Raw genomic sequence first — 18,272 nt, forward strand, 5'->3', positions numbered from 1 at the left:
GAGAGATGGGGCTGGAGAGGGGCAGGCTGACGGAGAGTAGGAGAGTAGGGAAGAAGCCAGCCTTCTTCCTGCTCCCTCACCAGGCCCTCAGTCACACAGGCTCATGCTGTTCCGGGGCTAATTGAGTCAGAAGAGAATGAACAGCGCGTCTTTCTCCCCACTCAGCAGCAGCAGCAGGAAACAGCTTCTCTATCATCAGCCCAAGACCCTGCACAGCACAGGGCACATTCCACTCTCCTCCTTACATGAGCAAGACTCCAGCAACCTCTGTGCCCAAGGAGGTGCTCCCCAAAACCATGCATTAACCATGGGACTGAAGCCAAGTTGCTTAAGTCTGCATTCAGAAGGCACAGGCTTGCTCCAACCCTTTGCAAGAGAATCTGCTGGGAACATGCAGATTTCTGCACTACGCCTCCCACCTACTGACTCAGAGTCTCTGAGGGCAGGACCTGGAAATGGCATTTTAAACAAGCTCCCCAGAAGAGCCTGATGCTCCTGGAGTTGCAGAACCACTGGCCTCAGGGTTGCATGTAAGCGCATATTCCCACATCTACTGGAGGCTGGGAGGCAGGAGGATGGAGAAAGTGGAAAGGGGATGCTACTCCACAAAATGATGTGATATGGATGTGCCCCAGACCTGGATCCAAGCGTCCACTTCAGAGGGGGTGGGCCGGGCTGGATGAGGGCCTAGGGACAGCAGTCGGGTCCCTGGTGGGCCTCTCCTCCCACCTTGCTTCCTCTGTCAGTTTCCACACGCATTAACAGTCAAGTCCATTCGTTCCCCTCAGAACTTGCTGTCCCTCCATCCATAATGCTCCTGGATCCAACCTCAGCCAGCATTCACCACAGGTCTCCCTCTCCCAACAGAGACTCCACCTGCCTCATTACTTAAATAATCTTTATTTCTCATGCACTAGGAAAGATGGGATTGTATGAAACACTGCATTTCACAGCAAAGGCCTCAGTCCATATCACAACACAAGGGACCAGGGGGGATCCGGGTGTGGTCAAAACTCTGGGGACCACAGTGGGGTTACTATCCTCAGGGAAGATCCAGAACCCTCCTGCTACAAGGGCCCCAGACATGGCACAGGGCGGCTACCCCCTCCCACAGAGGCACAGGAAGCTGACACCAGAGGAGCACACAGACCAGAAAAAGGACAGAGAAAGCTGCTGGGCAGTGACTTGGCAGAGGTGGTGGTCCAGCACCTCCAGGGCCTGAGTCCAGGAAGCCAAGGCTGGGACTCAGCCAACCCTACCTGCCGAGGAGCTGCTGGAGCTCACAGATCCCAGGCAGCCCATGCCCACAACATATGTGTACAGGCCACACCTGACTGCCTCCCCAGCCACATAAATAAGACGGGGGCCTGAATTCAAGCTCCAGTCAAAGGCTGAATTTGCCCAAGCAGGACCTCAAGGGTTAGAGGGGCCAGCCCCCCACAACCATCCCAAGCTCTCAGATGCTCGAAGGACTGGTCAGGCTACAGAGGATCCTGGGACAGAGCTTCCAGTGGGGCAGACCTCAAACCTGGACCCTCAGGTGCCACATGAGCCAAGACGAGGGCAAAGCAGCTCCACTCGCCCTGGGGTGGCACAGGGACAGACACAGGTAGAAACATGCAGGACAGAACAAGGAAGAACGACACATGCAGAGACCAGAACAGGCTGGGAGGGGTCTGCAGACAGAATGTGGGCAAGGTGCCGAGATGAAGGGCACTGCAGGGGCCGGGCTCACTGAGGCCCGGGGCTCATGGTGATGCCTGCCTCCTCCGGGATGGTCTCCAGCATCTCGCTCTGCACGGCCTGCGTGATGAGCGCCAGCTCCTGGCACAGGGTCTCGTGGCGGTAGCCCACGCGGATGTCCGGCACGTTGGTGCGGCGGATGTCGTTGCCCTCGGGGCCCTCCTTGGTATAGTTGGGTCCCAGCCAGTGGCTCTTCACCTGGAGGGGCAGGGTAAGGTGCAGGGCTGCAGCCCGCTCTGAGAGGCCAGCAGCCCTATGAGTCTGTGTGTGTTAGTGACTTGGTCATGTCTGACTGTGTGACCCCATGGACTACAGCCCACCAGGCTCCTCTGTCCATGGGACTTCCCAGTCAAGAATACTGGAGTGGGTTGCCATTTGTTCCTCCAGGTAATCTTTCCAACCCAGGGACTGAAGCCGAGTCTCCTACATTGCAGGCAGATTCTTCACCTCCGAGCTCAGCACCCCCGGGACCTTCCCAAATGCAGAGCAGGGGAGGAGAGGGATGGCGAGGGGGTGTGGTACCTTGTGGGAGAAGCCACTCATGAGCACGCTGTTGCGTGCCAGCTCACACATGTCACAGGAGCTGAGCTTCCACACCTGGGTGGCGATGCTATACTCCTCCATCAGCGGCTCCTGCAGGGGCCAGGTTCCCTCAGGCAGGTGCACCGGGGCCTGCTGCCCACCCCCTCCCAGGGCCTGACCAGTAGGCACGCTGCGCTCCAGCAGCAGAGGGCAGCACCAGCCCCGAGGCTCCTCAGTCCAGGTGGCCTTTGTGCCCCAGGACACCTGCCTGGCTGCCTGCCAGGCGCTGACCTTGGTGAAATGGAACTGCAGGGGATCGTCCGTGGACAGCGAGACCATGAGGCCGCGGGACAGGTACTCGGGTAGCGGGTTCCGGTGGTAGCTGAGGAAGAGGCTGTTGTTGCTGAGCGGGGACATGGCGATGCCGACCTGGGCCAGGTAGTACAGGTACTGCAGGACCGGGGCCTGGGCGGGCGACAGGTAGGGTGGGCCTATCAGGTTGGGGAGGACAGCTGGTTCCGAGGGGTACAGGCCACAGTGCAGGTTTGGGGGCAGTCCAGGCTGGGCAGGAGTTGCAGAGGGTCGGTTACAGCCAGGTTCCGAATTGGGGCCTTGGTGTGGAGGCTGGGGTCCCAGCTGGGGGTGGGTGAGGAGGACCAGCTGCTGAAGAGGCCTGATGGGCAGGGAGGAGGGGAGCCTCTGGGATGGGGCAGGCAGGGGTGCAGAGCCTGACCTTGCGCAGAAGCAGCCCATGCGAGATGTTCTCAGCCAGCATGAAGGCCGACACCAGGTGGTGGATGGGCCCCGCCTCCCCGCAGTGTGGCCTCAGCACGAACGTATGGAAGCCCCTCTGTCTGGGGGGCCAGAAGACAGAGTTGGGTCCCAAGCCTGGTGCGCCCAGGCTCCTGAACCCCAACCCAGTGACTCTGTGGGCTGAGGACCAAGGGTCAGGGGTAGGTTCTTGGCTGCAAGGGTTGAACTGCAGAGCCCCAGGGGCAGAGAAACAACCCGTCAGATCCAAGAATGGGGTAAGAGGTGGGTCAGGGGGCCCCAGCAGGCCCCGGGGCGGGCCCGGAGCAAGGCCCGCGGACTGAGGGCTAGCCAGGCGGGTAGAGGCGTGGAGCCCAGGGCAGGCACCTGCGGAGGTGGTTCAGCACGGCCATGTTGGCAAAGGTGTAGTACAGGTAGTAGGCGTAGGGCGGGTTGTCCTCCTCCACCCAAGCCTCAGGGAGCGGGCTCTCCAGGTTGAAGACGTGGTTCTCGGGCTTCGACTCATCATCCACACTGTCAAAGCCATCCACCTGGCCCAGGACGCTGGGTCAGGCCCAGAGCTACAGCCGGGCCTGAGGCAGTGTCCTCCCCACACCCAGACCCGGGCCACCCCCTCACATGCTCCAGGAAGAGATGCAGCTCCGGGTGGCTGGCAGGGTGGATGGTGGCCTCGAACAACGGCAGGAAGATGTTCTCCAGCATCTCCTGGAAGTTGGCCAGCTGGCCCTTGGTCCGGTACACATCGCTGCGGGTGAGATGTAGGTACACAGGCGCACGCAGGTCAGGGCAGAACCACAGAAGCACTTCTGAGCCATACTGAGTGAGAGGGGCTGGAGAGACCGTGAGTGGAGCCAGGGCTCCCTCCTGTTCCGAGGGCTCGGCTGGGATGGGGGAGGGTCAGCCATCCCAGAGGGCAGGAGGCCAGCCCTGGCCCCATGACCTCTGCCCGCCACGTTCCCTCCCACGCCCAGGGACACTCACAAGAGGCGGGGCACCTGCACGAGCCAGCGCACGTTGGGGGAGTGTACACGGTGCATGACGGCCCAGCGTGCTAGCTTGTCCCACTCGTCTCTTGAGCGGCCGTAGATAGAGAGCCGCAGCTCTGCGTTCTGGTATTTGCTCTCCTCCAGGTCGGACATCACCTCCTGAGCAGCATGCGTGGGCAACTGTCACCCTCAGGCTTCTCCCCCATCCCTGTCCCGGTGCCCACGAGGCACGCTCCATCCGACCTCTTCACGCCTCTCACCCACCCCGCAAACCCCCAGCCACCCAGGCTCTCACTCAGTCAGGGGGGGCTGCCCTCCTCCTCACCTTGATGATGTGAGCAAAGTACTTCCCAGAAACCCTGTTGTCCGTCTTGATGAAGATCTCTCGGAGGACAGACTCCCCAATGGGGTTGTATTTGGCATTGAACTTGTCAAAGCGATGGAAGGTGTTTCTGTCCTGGGGGAGAAAGGCCAGCCCAGGTCACCCCTGAACCCCAGCCTGCACACCAGCCCAGCCTCTCAGCCCCCGTGCCGTGGACTGACGGCGTGCACGTCGAGCGTGTCCACACTCAGGTCGTAGGCTGTGAGGTTCATGCTCTCGAAGACCTCCCGTAGCGTCTGCTCACGACCCTGCTCCACGTGCACGATCTCCTCCAGGTGCCGCTTCATCGCCCGTTTGATGAAGCGCAGCAGATGCTTCTGGTTCATGCAGGATGAGGCATGGATGTGCGTGTCCACCTGCGATGGAACAGGGACTGCTGGGGCCTGGACGGTGGGATGGGAGAAGACTCTCCAAACTGGATGTTGGGGAGGTGGGCAGGCCGTGGAGGGGGAGGCTGGGCACGGGGGCTGGGTCAGTCGGGTGGGGAGGGCTCACCTTGCGGATGTTGTAGAAATCTCGGTGTGGCACCTTCTTCTGCGCGGCCAGCTCCTTCATTTCGTTGAGCAGCACGTGCATCTGGAACTTGGAGCTCAGGTACTGGAGCCGGCGGTAACAGAATGACTTTCTGGGCAGGAGAAGAACCAGGCAGGGGCTCAGGCATGCAGGGAGGCACCCGGGAGGGCCTAGGCGGCAGAGTCGAGGGCAGGAGCCAGAGGGTCAGGAATGGGGCTGCTAAGGGGACAGCAGCCGAAGACGGGGGATGTCTAGGACTTAGGGACTATGAAAGGGTGAGACTGGGTGACAGGTGTCTGGGGCCAGACTGGAAAAATCCAAGCGGGGAGAGGAGCTGAGTGTCTGGGACAGGCGCGGACTCACATGGGGCCATTGATGATCAGAGCCATCAGCACATTGACATCTGCCACAAATTCCTGCAGGTCGGGATATGGTAGCTCCACCTCTGAGCAGCTGGTGTGTAAGGGGAGCTTGAGTGAGCAGAGCAAGCCAGGAGGCCCTGCGGGCCCTCCTGAGCCAAGGCCATCCCTCTTAGTTGCCACCCCTCCACGGCCCCCAGCACACCCTACACCCCTCTTACTGCTCATCAGGTTCCCTGCGGGTGTACACATGAACCACGCCCCGCACCATGCGCAGACCCAAGCCCAGGTCCCCTGGCATGGTGCTTGGCTCACAGTGCTCATAGGGGTGCTGCTCCAGCACTGGTGGGTGCACCGGGGCATCTGCAAGGGTGAGGAGGGTGAAGTCAGGGCCAGAGCTCTTCCAGGCCACCTGCTTCCCGGCCCAGAGGCCCCAGCAGGACAGCTCCTGTCCCTGCCTCCCAACCCTGCATGCCAAGAGGCTGGGAAGGAGGAGGCAGGCTGAGGTTCCTGGGCACCCAGCTCAGGGCGGCTGGGATGCCAGGGCACATGGAGTAGGACAGGGATGGGGGGTCCCACCAGCGGACACGGGGGTGTCGGGGCCCTGCTCGTAGGTGCGTGTCTCCAGGGGCTTCTCGGCCAGCTGCTGCAGGTACCGGCGGGTGGTGGGGCAGAAGCTCTGCAGCGACAGGGCCATGTACTTCTCCCGGATGAACAGCGCCCGCACCACGCTCTTGGCCGCATCCAGCAGGTCTGTGAAGGGCACCTGGAGACAGAGATGTGGATACGCTCTCCTCGGTCCCAGACCCAGCCCGCTCTCACCTCCTTCCTGGGGCCCATACCCTAGAAACACTCAGACCATTCTATGCTCAACAGGGTGACTAGCTCCCAACCAGAGCCTCTGCCTCTCCAACTTTTAGAAAGAGAAGCAGCCCCTCTAGCCTCTATCCCCATAGCCCCAGACTTGGGGAGCCCAGCAGGATGCAAGGACGGGGACACTCACCCCACACTTCTCCTCTCCGGAGATGGTCACCCGCTGAAACTCCCGCTCCAGCACCGCGTCGCGCTCCCACAGGCCCCGGTCACCCTGCCCCTCACCTTTCTCCCTGTAGAGCCTATAAGTGGGGAGGACAAGGGAGGGGCTGGAGGCAGCAGAGGGACAGGCCCCAGCCCCGCAGCCCCCGTGCCCCTCTGCCCTCCTCACTGGAAGTCTGAGTCACTGTCAGTCTTCAGGAAATCTTGCTTGGCCCGAAGCAGGATGTCCGGCTCCAGCCTGGAGGTGAGAGGAGAGGGCAGGCACATGAAGAGGCCCGTGCTCCCAGCCAGGGCCCTGCACTGTCCGAGGTGCCGTGTGTGTGGTTACGTGTGGCCCTCACAGGGCTGAAGAACCCTGGGCCACGCAGGCTGCTCTCACCCCACATCAGAGATGAGAAAACACACCCAGAAGTTAAGCAACATGTTCCAGGACACATTGGTGGGCAAAAAGCTGAACCGGGCAGAGCCCAGCAGCCTGACCCCAAAGCCTATGTCTGAACACCACTACTCTGGGCCACCTCCCGGGGGCGGCCCAGGGGGAGGACTGGTTGGACGAGAACAACGGCGGGGCTCCACAAGAGCCCAGGTGGAAAGAGACGGATGCTGGGCGGACTGCCCTGTCCCCTCCCCACAACCCCACAGCCGCCGCCTGGCTGTGCCCCTGCACCCGGCAGCGGCAGCGGCCTGGCCGAGCCCCTGCCCTGCGGCCGCCTGGCTCTGCAGCTGGGGGCTCACTTGACATCCTGGCTGATCTGCCGCTCCAAGCGCTGCCTCCGCTCCTCCAGCTGCTCGATGGGGCTCTCCTCCGGGAACTCGTAAGGGGCGCTGCGGAGCTCACTTTCAGCCAGGGAGCGGCTGAACAGCTCCTGGTGGGAGGGAAGGAAGGGTCAGTGTGGCCGAGCCATCAGGGTCCAGGGATGTGGGGAGGGCACAGGGGGCTGGGGGTACCTGGGACAACCTAGGGATCAGGGCAGAGCCAAATATAAAGTAAGGGGACAGCTTGAGGTGCAGGGGTGCAGGGAGCAGGGACCAGGCATGGAGGCAGCGACGGGGTGAGTGGGGGAAAACGCAGGGGGTGGTGCCAAGCGATACCTCGGCGATCTCCTTGCATTTGCCATCCATGGACGTGCGCAGGTCGAGCGGGAAGTGCTTGAGGCAGGGGGCAGGGCCTGGCAGGGATCGGGCAGACTGTAGCGGAGGGGCCCCCAGCCCACCCCGAGCCTCTGTGGAGACAGTGATGCAGGGTCAAAGGGTGCGGGGAAGGGCCTGGGTGCACTGGAAGCCCTGGGCCCCGGCATTACCCGAGGCCAGCCCCAGAGAGAGGCCAGTCCCACTCAGAGGCTGAGGCGTGAGCCCACCCGTGGACCTCACCTGCAGTCTGGCCCCGGGACCCCTCAACTCATTCCAGGTTCGGGGGTGGGGCTAAGAGTCTGCCCCTACAACAAACAGACTCATTCACCCCAGGAATAAAAATCTGAATCCTGCACTAGGGGCCACTCCATCGGGCCGTGAGAGAACCTCCAGGTGAGTACCTGCTACAGGCAGCACCCACGTGTCCATGCACACATATACACACTCTCACTCTCTCTCTCTCTCCAGGCGCTCATCCACACCAGCGAAGCCCAGCGCACAGCTTCCACGGCAGACAGTCCAGGGTCAGACCTGCCACTGGATGAGCAGACAGCCTCTCGAGGGCAGGCTGACCTAGACCTACAGAGCCTAGGGGAGCCACAGCTGCCACTCGGCTCTGGCCTGGGGACCAGCCCCCGAGGGAAGAGGAGAAGAGGAAGTGGAGGACTTGGTTGAGAGCAGGACCCTGACCTCCTCCTGGGAGGCCTGCCCTCTCCCCCAGGACCCCAGAGCTGCCAAGATGTGGCCTGGCCTCAGCCTGCCCCTCCCACTGCTGGCTGCCCCTCCAAAGGGAGCTGCCACAAACAGTCTGCGCCACTCAGAGGCCCCAGGATCTGGGCCGGAGGCCCTGGGGAGGGCCAGGGGAAGGGAGGATCGGCAGCCGGAGTCTCTCTCCACAGAGGGAAGGATTTCTCAGCTTTCAGAGGAGGCTGGCACTAAAGACCTTGATGCTGAAGAGTCTAGAGAGGCTGCCTGAGCTCCCAGCCCACCCCCAAGAACCCTCCCTGGGCTCCCCAAGCCACCCTCCCCAGCAGGAAGCTCTCAAGCCAGCTCTGGGGTGCTCCCCTTCAGCACCCTCCTTTCCCCTCCCCACTGTGGCTCAGGGATGGACTGGAAGCTCTACCCAGGTGGCGCGCTTTGAAGTCTCCAGGCTGCTTCCCAAAAACCTGAGTCCTGTCCCACAGCTGGAAAAAAAGAAGAGGGGATATCTGTCCCAGATCTAGGATCTAGCCCCCCACACACACACCCTGCTGCCTGCCTGGGTCCTACCTGCCAAGTCAGGCGGCGCCGGCCAGCAGCCCTGTGCCCCTCGCCCGCCTGTTTGCTGAGTGGAGCTGCAGCCAGTCCCCCAGGACAGCTCAGGGGCCGGCACGGGCTGTACCAAGTGCAGCTGCGTGCAGGGGAGACCCTGGGATGCTGGCAAGCAGGGGGCTGGGGAAGCTCAGGGGAGCTCAGAAATCAAGGGAAGGAGTAGCACAGCTGAGAAATGAGAGAAACCCCCAAACTGAACAGGGCCTTAACCTCCACAGTGCCAGGGCCCAGCCCAAAGTGGGGCCCCCGAGGGGGAGGAGCAGAGCAGGCCGATATGGGCAGGGCGGGCTGGCAGGGAAAGGACAAGCCCCCTTAAAATGCAGTGCCCTAGGGGATAGCATCCAGGGCCTGGCTGACCAAAGGGCAGGAGAGGGCAGCAGCCCTCCTGGGCTCCACACCCCAATACCCCTGTCAGCTCCCTCTGCCCAGTGGCCTTGTTTTGCTCGCCACTGTCCTCTGGGCCCCTGACTATGGGGTCCCTTGGGAGAGACAGGGCCTCTGCAGGGGGGACGTGCTGGCTGGCAGCTGGGGTAGACACTCAGTCCAGGGAGCAACCAGTTTATGGAGCTTCCCTGCTGCCCCAGAGGAGACCAGTTCTCAGCCCCCTAGACCTCCAACTCTTCTCCAAGCCTATTGTCAGGGACAGAATGCCTGGGAAGAGAGGTTCAGACATAGGGCTAGAATTTGGAGGACTTAAGTTTAACTCTGTTCCCAATTACTGGTGAGTCTCTACCATCCGGGGGCTTCAAGTCTGCCTACTACGGGGTGATAAGGGGTCCTGCCCTGCCTAGCCACAGCTACCATAAGGCACACAGAGATATGGCTCTGCAAGCATTCTGGAAAGCCCCATCATCTGTGATTAGGAACTCCTGGGACCCTCCACACACTTCCCACACCCAGTCCCGCCCACTGGGGGTGGGTGGAGCTTCGGGTCCCAGCACAGAGAGGCACACAGGACTGAGGGCGTGAAGGGAACAGAATGGGTGGGGTGGGGACACTATCTCTAACTTGGAAGAGAGCAGAGCAGAAAAAGGAGGGAAAGATGGACACTAGCTCGGCCCTCAGAGTTCAAGGCACAGCCTAAGGCTTTTGTATTCCCCCCAAGAACCCTGATCCTACCCAATCCTCCCCTTTTCTAACCCCTCCAGACAGGCTGGCCACAGACCCCCAGGACTGGTCTGCATCAAATCAGCAGAACTGACACAGAGGCCCTGATCTCAACCACCTCTCCTAGCAGGGTGACCCATGGCCTCCTCAGAAATGCTGGGGTGGCCCGGACAGGTCCTAGCAAGCAGCACCATCCCCTCAGGCTGTTAGGCCACCATAAAGGACTGCCAGGGCTCACTAAGGGTGACAGACAGGCAGTAACCACCACGCTCCCTGAGGACCAGTTGCCTACTGGTCACTTTCTCCCAGGGTCTGTGCCACAGCACCACACACACACACACACACACACACACGGCGTGGGAGAGGTGGCCAAAAGTCACAGGGGCTACGCCCTAGCCATTCCCATTAACTCCAAGATTCTTGCCAACCCGTCTACCCACTTGACCAGAGCCCCTCACTCACTGCCAAGGCTGCCCCAGTAGGCAGAGACTACTCAAGGCTTTGACCTACAAGCATCAGTTGCTCCCACCATGCGACCACCCAAATGTGGACAAATCTAGCCTCAGGGGACACACCCTGTGGGGGCACAGACCTGGGCACAGAGAACAGAGCCCCTCGGGCCAATACAGAACTCAGGCCACCATCTTCAGGAGCATAAGAAAAACAGAAGGTAGGCAAAAGAAAAATCAGGCTACGAGTACAGATAGCTGCTGGGGGGATGCGGAATACTGGCTTGACCTGGTCATCAAAGTAGGGGTGGGCTTCCCTTAGCCACAGGCCTGAGACCAGCAGACAGCAGGTAGATTCCCTCAGCAAACACAGATCTGGGCAGTGGAGCTCTCAGGAAGATGGGCACAGCTGCACCATGCTGCCAGCTCCAAATGGTACAGAGATGTCTACTGGAGTGGGAGCCGAACCCGAGGGTGCAGGAGCACACACAGGCGAGCAGCAGCCCCAGCCTGAGCCCAGCACTGGCCCGGCCCAAGGGCACCCCACACTTCGGAGGAAGCTCGCAAGACAGACCAGAAACGAACAAACTGCAAACAATAGATACAGCTGAGCCTTCAGCCCCTGGATGCCCACAGCAGTAAGTGTGCCCTAATGTCAGGCGCCCAGTAAGAGGGTTCGAGATCTGGGATCCTGGAAAGAGAAACTAACCTCAGGAGGACAGCCCGAGTCTGCCCGGTAACCACACAGCCGCCAGCAGTGTGGCCAGTCCGCAAACCAGTCAGTCCCACACATCCCCCACTCCACACACACTCCACATGCAAACAGTCTTAGCACAGCCACACACGGACACGTGTGAAAATACACTCTTGCTGCACCCACACCCACGCCCACTCCTCATTACAGAGGACCGCATCCCTGACACGGAAACCAGTCACCATGCACCCCACCTCCGTCCCCAAACCACCTCCCAAGCCAGCTGTCCCTGGGAAGAGGACAAGGGGCATCACTGCCGAGAAGGTGTGAGAGAAGTCCCCCTCGTTAGGGGACCAGTGGCCTGGGTGAGAGGTGAGGGTGGGGAGCAGGGCCAGACTGAGGACAGGAGGCATACACTCACCTGGTACTGCAAAGGAAACCTGGAGGCTGGCCCGCTTCTTAAAGGGATATTTGGCCTTGGGGTTGCCGGGGCCAGATGAATAAGATGCCATGGCTCAGGCTGCCGCGGAGCCCGCGGGGGTAGTCTGAGCTGCACCAGCTGGGCTTGGCTCTGCCACATCCAACCCCTTCCTCCGCCCCGCCCCCAGCGGGAGTGACTGATGCAGGAAGCAGAGGCCCCGCAGGCGGAAGAGGCCCTGGCCACGATTTCTGATGTTGTCTAGGCAACCTCAGGAAGGGGCGGCCTCCATCCCTGCCCCTTATCCCTCCCTTTCTCAATCCCTGGAGTGACTCGACTGATGGTAGCTGGGCCTGAGGGGGTGGAGGTGAGGGGGATGGGCCAGCCCCAAGCACCCTACTAACCCCGCTATGAGCCAGGGCTCTGGAGCAAGAGAGTCAAAGTTCAGGCTAACTGGTCCAGCCAGCCTGGGAGGAAAAAGATAATAGAGAGAGGGATCCAGCGCAGGTACCCCAGGCTCAGAACACATTTCTCTCAGGGTCAGCGGACTCCGTTGAAAACACAGCCCCTCTGGGGCAAAATCCCCTTTTTTCCTTATCTGAACCTCCGGCCCCAGGTGGCTCAGTTCTGGGAGGATGGGGTAAACTGAGAATCCCAGTCCAGTAGGGAGGAGCCTGTCTTGGGAAAATTCCACTGTCCACAGAAGCTGCCCTCTTAGAAGACAGGGAGGCCAGGAGGCAGGGGCTTTCTCTGGGGTCTGGGAAAAGCGACCCCAATGGCTTCTGACATTTCCTTCTGTCTTTCCACTCAGGCTCTGCTCTCCTGGCCGCTCCCCAGGAGCCGACCGCCTTCCCTGGGTCTGAAGGCACTGTCCACCCTATTGTCACTCTGGCCACTGCACTTCTCTGTCCCAGAGACCCTGCCCCCCTTCACATGCACACACTCACCTGAGGCCATGCTGCTCGAGCCCTGGGGGGAACCAGGGAGTCTGTTCGCCAGGGTCTGCACCGCCTGGAAACCCGGTCACGAGGGAAGGGAGGAGGGCTAGGGTCCAGACCCTGCCAAGTGGCTCCAAGGGCCTCTGCCCTGGCACTGAGATGGGAGAAGTAAGACAGTCTTTCAAAATTGCTGGCTGGTTGGAGGCGGGCCCCCTGCCGACCTGGGCCGCTGCACTGGCCTTGTAGACCCCGGAGCCCCGACCCCCCAGCCCGGCACTCGGGAGGCGGGCAGACCACGTGCTCCCCAGAAAGCGGGACCCGGAACTCGTCTGGACTTCTCTCCACACTTTCAGGGTATTCGGGGTCGGATTCCGGTAGCTGGACCGTGAGGGAGTCACGCAACAGGTGCGACCCCACCAAAACCGCCCTAGCGACGGCGCTCTCCTCCGCAGCCCCAGGCCCAGCCAGGTCCGTGGCCCCGCCCCTGCCCGGGCCCGCCCCCGCTATTCGGCCCCGCCCCCGCCATTTTCGCTCTCCCCGGCGCCACGTGGGCAGCAGCCACTCAGCATCCGCCCGGCAACGTCTTGGGTAACTTCTGTGCGTCAGCTTCCTCACCAGTAAAGTGATGGGGTAATCGCAGTACCTCACTCAAAGGGGTTATTGTGAGAATTAAACGTTAAGCACCTTTGCACGATGCTGGGCAAAAAGCCAGTGCCCAATAAAAGACAGCTATTATTATAGTCCCAGGATTCTCTTTTAGCTGAAGCCCTTCCCCGCATTCTTATTCTAGGTCGTCTTTCTTACTCAGGCAAGCGTACCTGGGCAGGGTGTGCCCTGCAGTTCTGGCTCCTATTCCCACATTTATCTGTGTACTTGTTGGTCAAGAGCTCAGGCTCTGTAGCCAGAATGCCTGGGTTCAATTCCAGACTCCACCTACTTCCTGACTGCCCTTGGGAATATTGTTAACTTCTCTGTGCTTCTTCTATTTCCTCTATAAAATGAGTGTGAGACCCTACTTTATAAGCTGTTAGGATAAATGAAGTAACAGAAGTGCCTGGCTTTAGTTACACTCAATGTTCCCTATTATTGCTGTGTCCTTGGCCTCAGTGCCCTTTATACTTGATTCCCTTTACACTCTCAGTTGATTCACCTGTCACCTATAAAGAAGGTGTGCTGGGCTATTCTGGGGACTGCAGATACCCCCCCTAACCAGCACCCCTACTCCCAAGTGGCAAAGAATCCTACCACCAGGTTTAAAGGAAACCTGTGGGGGAAAGGACCTAATGTATTAGCAGCTCAGTCTTTTTCCTATTCTCCACCTTGTGGGAGCCCTTTGTCCCCCAAACCCAGCTGTATTAATGCTGTTTGTCTAGCTCCTCCCAGTCCTCACCATCCCTGCAGCCAAATTCCTTCCCAAACTCTGCCTCCTCCTCCATCCGCCCAGGCTGGATTGTGGACCCTGAACCCTATTCTCTACCTGAATCTAGTATTGCCTCCGTTGATCCCTGCCTAATGCTCTTCACCCTGGACAACTAAAAAAAAAAAAAAAAAAAAAAAAAGTCTCTGTAAACAAGGGGGAAAGGTTCACCTCACACAGAATCAATAAAACTAAAAAGAGAACAAGGAGAACCATGCTAACCCATCAAATTAGCAAAGATTAATGAGAAAAGAGTCCTAAAGCAGGCAAGGGTGTGGTTAGTGAAATGGGACACATACATGTCCTACTGGTGGTTGTAAACACTGGTAGAATTTTTCTGAAATCAAGAGTCTTAAAAAGGTTCATATTATTTGACATAGTAATTCCACTTCCAGGAATTTGTTCTTTAAAAAAAAGCTGCAAGAAAAATATGCACAGAATTGTTCATAACTGCAATGTTTATCACATAGAAAGCTTGGAAACTTAAAAGCCCAACAACAGGAAAATGTTTAAATTATGTCATATGCACGCAATGAAATACAACCATTAAAAATTGTTCTGAAGAATTTCTTAATAAGGTGAAAATGTTTACAATGTAAAATTAGGGTGGAAAAAATGGGTGCAAAAATCTGTACAATACAGTATGGTCCTAATTGACACAGATGCATAGAAAATAACCACCTCAACAAATTTAACAAATGATTATCTGTGAGTGGTGGAATTATGGGTTATATTTATTTTCTTCTTTGTGCTTACTTGCATTTTAAAAACTGTCTACCATACATATCCATTATTTTTATAATCAAGGAAATAGAAAGCAACAGAAGTCTATGAAAATCTATAATAGCCTCTATACCCCACCCACTTAATACTCCTCTGTGTTTTAACTCCAGACTAAATTGGTTTGGTGGCCTTTAAGAATTTTGAGGCTGCTGTGCTCTCAACAATGAATAAAATAAATCTAAAAAAAAAATTTAAAAATCAAGGACCAGGTAAACCATGCAGAATGTCATCTATATTGTGCTTGCACTAAATCACTTCTGTTGTGTCCGACTCTTTGCAACCCCATGAACTACAGCCCGCCAGGCTCCTGTCCATGGAATTCTCCAGGCAAGAATACTGGAGTGGGTTGCCATGCCCCTCCTCAGGGGATCTTCCCAACCCAGGGATCAAACCCATGTCTCATATCTCCTGCATTGGCAGGCGGGTTCTTTACCGCTACCGCCACCTGGGAAGTCCCTGGGAAATCATCTATATTGATACAATGCAAATTTTGACATAGTTTTACGGGGAGGTATCTTGCATTGGACCAGGTCTTTTTAGGACTCCCCCTTAATCCAGATCTACCTACCTAACCAGCCCGTAGGTGGCAAGGCAAACCAGTTCGCTAGTCCCTTCCTGTCCCTCCCTAGTCCTATCTGCAGCACACCCTTCACCCTGTAATCCTCCCTATTTCTAGGCCTTTTGATATGCTGTCCCTGCTAGGAAGTCTGCACTGATTACAGTTAAGCAGCATTCTCCCCACCTACACATTATCAGCAAGAATCTTGGTGGGATTTCACTGTCTATCTAGAACAGTTTGGGAAATGAAGGAGTGAGTCATTCTCTCCAACCTCTAGCTGTTTTCATGTTGGGGACTGAATGTTGCCTTTGAGCCTCTGAGATCTTCCTTAGCTTGAAACAAGCTTCCTTACCTCCTAGCCTGTAACCAAGATGGGTTCTTGAATGGCTCTCCCTGAGCCCCAGGCCTCACTGACAATGCACTCATCTCTGAAGAACTGCTTCTCTTATCTTCTTGCCCGATGCTCACTTGTGATGTCAGCCTCCTACCGAGGCCAGAGCACTCTCAGCAGATGGTAAGCCTGGGAGAGAACACCGGCAGCCTCAAAGAGATCATTGGCCCTGACGCTTTCCCAAGCCATACCTTATGCCTAGACCCTTTCAGAATCAAGCTGTTCAGCTTTTTCTCAGCTTCTATCAGAAGCCAGCCCCCCACCCAGCCCCCCAGCATTGTTTATGGCAACATGCAGCAGTATCCAACCGTATTTGTTTGTAAGTCTTCAATGAGCTTTTGCCAAACCTTTGTCATTCAAGGCCCTTCACTTTTCCTTGATTTCATCTCCTAGCCCTTCCCTCCATGTACTTTTCACTTTTACTCCAGTCCCATCACATCAAACTTGCCAGTCTTCTCCAAGCACACTTTGTACCTCCTGCCTCCATGCTTTTTCTCATGCTCTTTCTCTCCTCCAAGTGCCTATCCTCCATTTCTGTTGTTCTGCTTTTCTGTTGAAAGTTTGTTTGTTTTATAATTTTCCTCCCTTCTTCTACTATAGAATTGATCCATCTGCCAGTGAGATGTGTGTATAATTGTCTTTCCTACCAGGAGTCAAGGCTAGGTTTTAAACAGCTCTGAATTCTCCAGCACTAGCTGGAGTGTTCCTTTAACTATGTTGTTTCTCTGTGAATTTACACCATCTCTTCCTTTGGACTGTAAGGTCCTGAAGGAAGTTCCACCTTCTTCATGGCCCCACCCCCAAACTCCAGCTGGGTGATAAGGCTTTACCCACAATCCCTACCACTGGGTGTAAGACAGATATTAAGATTTCCTCTTAACTCAGAAAGCAGGACTTAAGTGGAAATTGTGATTTTTTTTCTTTCATTTAGAATAATTTGGTTATGCAAATATTCAAACAGTAAAGTCTGTTGCTAAAGAAGATAAAAATTTTGTTTCGGTTACAAGGGCTATGAACTGGGACACCTGAGCTCTGGCTGACTCTAACTTGTTTATTAACATGAGGATCACCTTTCCATGCTTCAATTCACTACCTCTAAAATGGGAATAGCACCTACATGCTTTACTGACTCCATCAGGACATTAAACCTAAATAAAGGAGAACAGCCACAGGAAAGGCACAGGAGCTGAAGACAGGAGACAGGAGGCATCATGGTGGTCCATGCACAGCAGCAGGTCTACACAATTAAGAGGTCAGACGAGGGCCAGGAGTGCCCATACTCAGGTTAGTAGTGGAAATTGAGAGCCCAGCAAGCTAGGAAACAAGCAGGAGCAGTTTGCAGAGGTGGTAGATGAGAAAGAAAGCGAAAGTGTTAAGTCACTCAGTCATGTCTGACCCTTTGCAACCCCAGACTGTAGCCCCCAGGCTCCTCTGTCCATGGGATTTTTCAGGCAAGAATCCTGGAGTGGGTAGCATTTCTCGTCTCCAGGGGGTTTTCCCAACCCGAGGATTGAACCCAGGTATCCTGCATTCCAGACAGATTCTTTACCATCTGAGCCACCAGGGAAACCCAGATGAAAAAGGAACAAGTATATTTTCCCCACTTGTGAAACAAATTAGAGGTCCCTTTAACAACACAAGTGCAGCTGTTATTGAGCTCATGCATTTGCCTGTCTTTTTTGCCCAACATTCTTTCAGTGGCTGCTTTTATGGGGCAGTGGAAAGAAAGATCGCCTGGTCTGTTTACTAAGCTATCTGACCTTGAACAAGTTATTGATACTTAACCCTCAAGTCGCAGTTATCTGTTCTGTAATTTGGGGACAAGAGCACTTACCTCGAAGTTAGCATGGGTTAACTGAGATGAACCATGTAAACTGTCTAGCCCAGTTCCCAGCAGTCCCTTGCTCTGAACAGTGCAGGCTGCAGCACAGCTCCGCCCTGGGTATACGTTGCCGATACTGTGGGTAGGTTAGGCAGGGCTGGTGAGATATAATTACTGAAACTTCATAGCCAAGATTCCAAGCCGGTAACAATTTCAAAGACTCTCCTGTTTTCCCTCAGTAAGCACTTGCCAACATCTGATTGGGAAAAGATGATCACTGTGGAAGGCACCTTGGCGGCTGCCTTCTTCATCAGCCCTGAGAGTCTGGGCCCAAGGCCCAGGGCTTCTCAGCCAGATACCCAGATATGCAGGCCCGCAGCAGTAGAAAGGAAGATGATGATTAAGGATGGCTTAGAGTTCCTGGCAGGCAAGGAGACCTACGTCCTACCCCCCACTTTCTCAGTCTCCCTGGCCACACTGCTTCACAATTCCACTCTAAGAGGAATAAGCAAGTTAAATCCTTCAAGGTCAGTGGCTCTCCACATTGGCTGTACGTTAGAATCACCTGGGAAAATTTTAAACTCTTCATGCCTGGACTGCACTCTAGACTCATTAAATCAGTATTTTTTAAAAGGCTTTCTGGGTAAATTCCAATCTACACCAAAAGCTGAGACCACTGTTCTAGATCAGGATTTTTCAAACTCTGTTAACTTAGAATACGGTTTCTCAGGCTCTGGGATTGGCATTACTACCGGAACACAGGGCTTCCCTGGTGGCTCAGTGGCAAAGAACCCTCTCCGCCAATGCAGGAGACGCGAGTTCAATCCCGGAATCAGGAAGATCTGCTGGAAAAGGAAATGGCAACCCACTCCAGTATTCTTGCCTGGAAAATTCCAAGGAGAGAGGAGCTGGCGGGCTACAGTCCATGGGGACGCAAGAGA

At 56.5% G+C, this 18,272-nt stretch overlaps 1 protein-coding gene across 3 annotated transcripts in view; it reads right to left on the reverse strand.

The window, feature by feature from the left end:
• Positions 1-926: 926 nt before the first annotated feature.
• Positions 927-18,272, reverse strand: part of AMPD2 (adenosine monophosphate deaminase 2) — a 31,501-nt gene continuing 14,155 nt past the window's right edge. Inside the window, exons 2-19 of one of the 3 annotated variants that reach the window (XM_068966348.1) lie at positions 12,369-12,513; positions 7,404-7,534; positions 7,047-7,177; positions 6,481-6,549; positions 6,280-6,391; positions 5,856-6,042; positions 5,498-5,639; positions 5,281-5,370; positions 4,900-5,029; positions 4,566-4,760; positions 4,348-4,479; positions 4,018-4,181; positions 3,655-3,781; positions 3,403-3,566; positions 2,999-3,119; positions 2,557-2,730; positions 2,266-2,376; positions 927-1,941 (exon numbers count right to left, since the gene is read on the reverse strand). In XM_068966348.1, coding sequence (XP_068822449.1) covers positions 1,732-1,941; positions 2,266-2,376; positions 2,557-2,730; positions 2,999-3,119; positions 3,403-3,566; positions 3,655-3,781; positions 4,018-4,181; positions 4,348-4,479; positions 4,566-4,760; positions 4,900-5,029; positions 5,281-5,370; positions 5,498-5,639; positions 5,856-6,042; positions 6,280-6,391; positions 6,481-6,549; positions 7,047-7,177; positions 7,404-7,534; positions 12,369-12,378 — 2,400 coding nt within the window. In that variant the 5' untranslated portion in view covers positions 12,379-12,513 and the 3' untranslated portion in view covers positions 927-1,731. Of the gene's footprint in view, positions 1,942-2,265; positions 2,377-2,556; positions 2,731-2,998; positions 3,120-3,402; positions 3,567-3,654; positions 3,782-4,017; positions 4,182-4,347; positions 4,480-4,565; positions 4,761-4,899; positions 5,030-5,280; positions 5,371-5,497; positions 5,640-5,855; positions 6,043-6,279; positions 6,392-6,480; positions 6,550-7,046; positions 7,178-7,403; positions 7,535-11,424; positions 11,584-12,368; positions 12,514-18,272 lie in introns of those variants that run through there. The other 2 variants (XM_068966350.1, XM_068966349.1) reach the window with 2 other exon arrangements.

This window comes from Capricornis sumatraensis, chromosome 2 (genome assembly GCF_032405125.1).
Source record: "Capricornis sumatraensis isolate serow.1 chromosome 2, serow.2, whole genome shotgun sequence".
Lineage (NCBI taxonomy): Eukaryota > Metazoa > Chordata > Mammalia > Artiodactyla > Bovidae > Capricornis > Capricornis sumatraensis.